The sequence below is a fragment of the Amblyomma americanum genome, chromosome 6 (genome assembly GCF_052857255.1).
Source record: "Amblyomma americanum isolate KBUSLIRL-KWMA chromosome 6, ASM5285725v1, whole genome shotgun sequence".
Taxonomy (NCBI): Eukaryota; Metazoa; Arthropoda; class Arachnida; order Ixodida; family Ixodidae; genus Amblyomma; species Amblyomma americanum.
Window position 1 is genome coordinate 13,013,111 of NC_135502.1, and position 6,662 is coordinate 13,019,772.

The 6,662-nt window shown below is 45.6% G+C and overlaps 1 protein-coding gene across 2 annotated transcripts in view; it reads left to right on the forward strand.

Moving 5' to 3' along the window:
• The window catches only part of LOC144094560 (uncharacterized), a 126,400-nt gene extending 124,426 nt beyond the window's left edge, over positions 1 to 1,974 (forward strand). The window contains exon 9 of one of the 2 annotated variants that reach the window (XM_077628478.1): positions 132 to 1,974. In XM_077628478.1, the coding sequence (XP_077484604.1) occupies positions 132 to 217 (86 nt within the window). In that variant the 3' untranslated portion in view covers positions 218 to 1,974. The remainder of the gene's footprint in view (positions 1 to 131) is intronic. The other variant, XM_077628477.1, reaches the window with a different exon arrangement.
• Positions 1,975 to 6,662: the final 4,688 nt, after the last annotated feature.

Consider the following 6,662-nt stretch of genomic DNA (forward strand, 5'->3'; position numbering starts at 1 on the left):
TGCAACAGTGTAAGTGTAACATTTGAAGTCATATTTTTCATCTGTTGACTGTCCCCGGATTGAACATATTTACCAGCTGCGTCTCCTTCAATAATTGTAACTTTCGCTCCCCTGTTTTCTTTCTTTTTCAGCAAAAAGCGGTGGGCTACAAGAGAAGTTCCTGTGGGCGCTGCTGTTCCTCCCGTCGCTTTCTACTATTTTCTCATCTGCCACGTAGTGCATTCGCAACTTAGTGCTCCGTGACCCGCGTCGCTCCGCTCAACCTGGCAGCGGGATGCAAGGTTACGGCGGCCTGGCTTGTGACCACGACGGGGGTGCTGTTCTGCCACTCATGACCAGAGTGAAGGCCGCCTCTCCACGTCAGGAGCTCTACGTGCGTGGTCGGAAGAAGGCTTTCGAAGTAGCGGTGCTGAACCCGAAGTGCTCCAGGTGCTCAAGAGAAAAACGCCGCCTGAAGCGGTTTCTTTCCTTTGCGTGTGTGAGTGTGTGGGCGTAAAATGAGTGGTGGTTGTTTTAAACAGACATTCCTTGGGAAGCCGACAGAGACATCAAGTATGCCGTCACCAGATATACCCTATCGCCGCAACTGTGAATACTAACCAAAATTATCACAGGTCACGATATCGTGCAAAGTTGCGGTGTGTCGCGATTCATTATTATTCAGACTATCCTCCGGGATTTGCTTTCTGAAACACACCCATCACATGCGCCGTGAAAATGCGGCTTAGATTCTTGTGTTGCGTGGTTAGCAAGGCAGGCATATTTCATTCGCTAAGTCCTTCGCTTTAACAGAACTTAGTCGGCTATACCCGGTGCACGCGTATAGCAAGGCATGTATATAGACCATTGTAAAAAATCATTGTAAGTATACATCTCATTATCGCCTATAGTGTCTCATTCACATATTGTCGCGTGTCTTGCTCTCCAAGTGCAAATGGCAGATAGAAAGATGTGTAGCTCCGATCAGAATATACTGCCCCGCGCTTCGTACATCACCTTTATTATCGCATGAATTGTTATCGTGTGGACAGTGGAGCTGTTCAGATGTTTGAAGCAGTTAGATGCAGCTTTGTTCTCTCACGGAGCGCAGGTGGTACCAGGAGTGTGGTCACTGTTGTATTCTGTCGCACTGATCAACGCAACATGGCTTTCCTTTTCTTGGAGCGCCGAGGGATTCAGACGCCCTATACACAACATCTCCCACCCGTCGCTTCCGTAACAGAGGTCACGTATTCCCTGACGTAGAGATTTGAATTGTCTGTTGAGCAGCTTCTCATGTTTCACATTGTTCCGATGTAATATTCTTTTCTCAAGTGCCCTGTGTTTCTCTCCCGAATCACTGGAGCGCCGCTTCTTAACAGCAGTGCCCCGTTCGCTGCTGATCGCCGTTGTCTGTCCCAGTGCGGCCAGAAACAAAGCAGCAAGGAAGGTGGGTACTTATAATCGGGGCTGTGCGAATTTCAAGCAGGAATAGAAGCCGGCTTGACAAGACCATTGCTGCCAGATGTGTGATTCCAGTAAGTAGAAAAGCCTACGAAATAATTACGGGCCCGTCGAACGACGATGGATGTCGGCGGTCATTCAAAGACGTGTCATGTGTACGCGTGTGTGTATGACGGCTTATGTCACGTTATTGTTTGGCTGTGCTCAAAAATACGTTCTAACCTACTTTTAATGATAATATACCTCACCTGAGCTGTCAGTCTCCTCTCTTCTTTTTTCTCTGCGCTTGGTGAAGCAGCGGAGGTGATGAAGATGGCACCAGCAAATCTGACACTGTGCAGGTTTGACACCGAAGCTAAAATGAGGATTATGTGAGGATTCGGGAGTCTGGTTACTAATCGTTGGCTCAACTTGTACTGGAGGGGCTTAGCGATCTATTTTTGGAGTGACAGAACCAATTGAAACTTTGAACTCATCACTTGGACACCTATACGCATGATTAGCAGTTTACGACTGTAGAAAAATGAGAACTAGTGTCGCAAGATATAAGTATGGTGGGGCAACCAGAAAAAGAATGTAAACCAATAGGCCCCTGCCTGTGCCACTACGCATAACAGGCTTAACCCAATCGTAATATAAATGAAAAGGCCCGAAGGCAATGTTGTGCTTTTGCCACCCGTAGGTGGGAAAATAAAAAAATGGGGTAATGCTACTAAGCGACCCACAGCCGGGAGAGCGGACCCGGGGAGACTCCCCTGATCTCCCCTGGGACGTAGCGGAGGGGGTGGGACGTAGGTTGTGCGAATGGGACTGAGGGAAGGGTTATGGGTAATGTGATGGGAATGGGGACAGCGAGACATTGACCCTCATTTTATCATTGCTCGACTCCTGTCTGGCCAGGACAGGGAGGACGTCGATGTTGACCAATGGTGCGGCTCCACTCACGAGATGCCCGACCACCCAACGACGCAAGACAATAAAATAACACAAGATACCCTCCAAGTGGTGTTTATTGAAAGAACTCACAGGATGGTTACGAGTGTGTAACGCAAATGTTTAGCGTCAGCTGTGGTGTGAAGAGAGAGGATATTTAGCAGACATGTTAAGTTTCTAGGGCTTTTTATAGCGTTCTGGTTCAAACTACAACGCTCCTCTCCGATGCTGGAATGTTCACTGGGTTTTTAGTGGCGTATTTGAAACGACCATCAGAAGCAGCTCTCTGAAAGAGCTAAACGTCTAGAAGTCTAGGGACCGTACCATCACTGTCCAATCAGAACTCGGATTATCAATCAAAATCGCCGATTCAACCCTGATCTTCCGTTTCGGGGAACCAGGACAGATTATCTGGGTCGCGGATTGGAATCCGCCATAAGCATGTACTCGCGCAGCCAGGCGCACAGCAGCGCACCAAGCAAGACTTGGCCGCCGGCGCTCCGGTCAAGGGCGCACAGCGTCTGGTCGCTCTGCCAAGTTCGCCTAGCGAGCCACACCTGCCGGAGTTCCCGTCGAAGGATAAAAACGCGTTGGTGTTATCTGCTCGCAGCATCTTGGCGTGCCGCCAAGGCTTGCGCTGCAGACGGCGACAACGACACCGCCAAACCTAAGGAACGAGCTAAGGAAAGGGAACTCTTTAAAACAGTGATGTCACTTTAATATACTACGTCTGACACCGCTTTGCAGCGGAGTGGAAGGCACGAGCCCGAGGCGACGACTGCTTCAAGTGCACTGCTGTCATGCACTCTCAAGCCCATCGCGCATGCCTGAAAGGCGTCACTTTGCTCTCGTAATTGCCGATTCACTCGTCGGCGAAGTATACGTCGTGCTCCTTCATTGGTGGTGGGCCCACGTGAGCCTAAAAGGACTTGGAAAGTGCAGTGGTAAGTGTACGATTCGCTGCACATTTCACGGGCCAAGTCAGACACCCCCACAAAATTTCTGCTCTGCGTGGCCTTGATAAGCTAATTAAAGTTGCTGTCCCATTTTTCAGAACAAAAGCGTGTCATAATTCATTTATTCCCAAAACCAGCGCGAACTGGAACGACCTTCCTCCCTCCATCGCTGCCGTTTCTGACATTAACAACTTCAAGACCACTGTATTTTCTGCCGCTTTGTAAAATAATATTGTATAAAATGCACTGTTTATGTTAAGTACCAATACCACTCCTTTCTGTAATGCCTTCGGGCCTGGAAAGTATTCGAAATAAATAAATAAATAAATAAATAAATAAATAAATAAATAAATTTAAGCCACAAAGACCTACTGTTCGAAAATTGAAAGAAGCAAAGACCCTGGGAATATTTAACGACCTGCTTTTAATTTGAGTCTACTTCGAAACAATATTTTACAGTATATTCAACAAATACTTTGCCAAATTATGGCCTATGTGGTGCGGTTCATTTCAGTAACATTTCTCCGATTGTTTTTTCGGACAGACAAGGTATTAATGCTAAGGCACTGACGACAAATATTAACGGTACTGATAAGATAGTATAATACTGGCCTTCAGTGTAAAAATAGCAATGAAAACTACCTGGATTCATTTCTGGTTCGTAATTATGCGCCATAATTATGCAAAACATGATTATTTTACCCTGTTATAAAATATGTTCCCAGTAGTATATGATCCCAAACGTTACCATACCCAACAAATTAAAACTGAAACGGCAAATTCAATTAAAGGAATAGACTAGCGTAAAGAGATTGAAGAAAAAGGCGTGAGGATAGGACAGAGACGCAAGGACAGTTGCCCTCTGTCCTGTCCTCGCGTCTTTCTTTTCTTCAATCCCTTTGCGCAAGTTTATAACTTTAATTGCTGTTTTGAACCAACTCGCCCAGACAAAAGTGCTTAGAGAAAACTGAAGGGCCAACTCAAAAACACGAACACATTAGTTCTATTCTTATATTGAACGGTGAGCGCAAATGCTAGACAATCCACTAAGAAGAGACAGGCACAAGGACATATCATGCACAAACTAGCCCAGACAAAAGTTTTATTGATAATAGCTATAGGAGATCAAAACAAGCGAGGGTTATTAACACTTATAAAGGCGTATCTTCGCGCCATGTTAGTGAAATTAACCTGAGCAAGTACTGAGGTTCCCCGGGCTAAGATCTCATTTTGTTGTACCTGTTTCAGTTGCCCTGTTCGCGTTCCATTTCTTAAGAATGGTACTTGCAGACATGACGCTGTATTGTCTTCTATTTCAATCCTGCGTGTACGAGTAACCCAGCAGTGGAATCAGAGCATAGTTTAATCATATGCAAATATGTTGCATAACGATATTGCACAGGAGGAGGGCCGAAGTCGAAGAATGCAATGAAAACTCCACGACGGAAACTTGACTGTGCAGCTGAACTAAAACAAAAAAAGGCCGGATAATGTCCGTCGGCCTGGATGCTCGTTTGGGCTCTCTTTGATATCGCCTAGGTTTTTGACTGCCCACCTTGCAACCTCAGCAGGATGTCAGAAAAAACTGGTCTTCCTCCCCGCCACCCCCCTTAAAAATATTTTTTAAAGAGCGGCGAATTACTACACGGCTGTAGTCTTTAACATTTCCTTTCACGTCACAAATCTTTTTCTGTGCTGATGCACATTCGCTGAGCCAGCAGGGCAGTAGTTTGATTTTTTTATTTCTATTTAATAAAGCACTAGCTTGAATACGGGAGCGCTGCCACTAAAGTCAGTCGTCGAGTTTCGAACAGGTTCCACTCGCTACGTTTTTCACTATCTTAAGGCTATGTTGTCTCTACCCGCGCGCTTCTGAATTTTCAGCGATGAAAAGCGTCCATCTGAGAAGCAGGTACCATTGACATGACGGTGTGCTTTAAAAAGTTTCAACATAGCCAGTTCAATGGCCCTGCTTAGTAGTTATGCCTCCCCCCCCCCCCCCCTCCAGAAAATAATCTCTGTCTGCCCCATAAACTGAACTTAAAAAAAAAATGCTCTAAGTCATTCCACAAAAACCTCCGGCGCTTGATGCACTGCTCTATATAATTTATCTGACAGTATTAAACATGAGCTCCTATAGAAAGACCCAAACATCTTTAGAAGATGGCGCATTTAGGTTGGTGTCTCTTCTATCGGACTATCTGTGGAAGCAGAACTGAAAATTTTAAGTATAACTCTCATGGCACTTGTATCTAAATTCCAGCTGTGTGTGCTTTTTGGTGCGTGTGTGTGTGTGCCACCAGTTAAGTGGAATGGGTGCTCATTTAAAAGTTCTCAAGATTGATGAACCCTTGCACAAGATTGATTGACCCAAAAAATGCTGAAACCAGAAAACATAAGAAGCTTACATAAAATGAGCACACGTAGAAAATTTACTAAAAGGAAAACGTTCGTTCATTTACTAAGAACGGCTCCGCCGCATGAATGGTACGTCGTACACGAAAAGCGTTTTTGCTGCTCCCTACTCTACCCAGTCTTAGCCGCGTATAATTTAGGCATCAGCGATGTCATTCCTGCAAGTCGCCATTTCTTCCAGGCAAATTAGCGTTTTAATTTGTTATAATATGATGGGTTTAGATGACAGTGTGGTCCAATATCTTTCCTTGAGCTTGGACAGCCAGTGCACATTGTTAAGTATTTGTATTATTGTCAAAAAGTAGAACTATTTGTGCTGCAGACACGTTAACGAAGGGCTGACAACCACTACAGTGTCGGTGATGACTTCATGGAACCCTACATCTGCAAGCGAGATCTCAACGCCGCTTCACTGCTGGATAACGACCCCTAGAGATTTTTTCGTTCAAGAAGGAAATCCAAGTGCTTGAAATTTTTACGCTCAGATGCATTGTCAGGTTGGTGGATAATGCTTTCGATGACGTTGCTTTGTGCTCTATTGCTTCTCAAGCTAGTTCGTGTTTCGTAATTTCGCACGCAGGCGCATATCCTACGTCGTCCATCACTTTCTGCAGAGAGAAGAGCTGGATGTTGTTTTTACAAGCAAGCCCTTATTCTCCATGGGCGCTCTCCTGAATCCACATTACTCAAGCACCGCACTGAAGGCTACGGTTGAGCATCCCCAGAGTTCTTTATCACCGACTTCGCCATAGCGCTGCGTTTACAAACGGCTTGCGATACCGTTTCAGTCAAACGATCAGTCCGCTTTGTGACAACTGCGGCTCGATCGAATCTGTGGAACATATCTTTCTTGAGTGCCCTGCGTATGCTGATGAGCGTGCGTACCATGAGCAGTGCATGGAAAAGCTCTCCTCA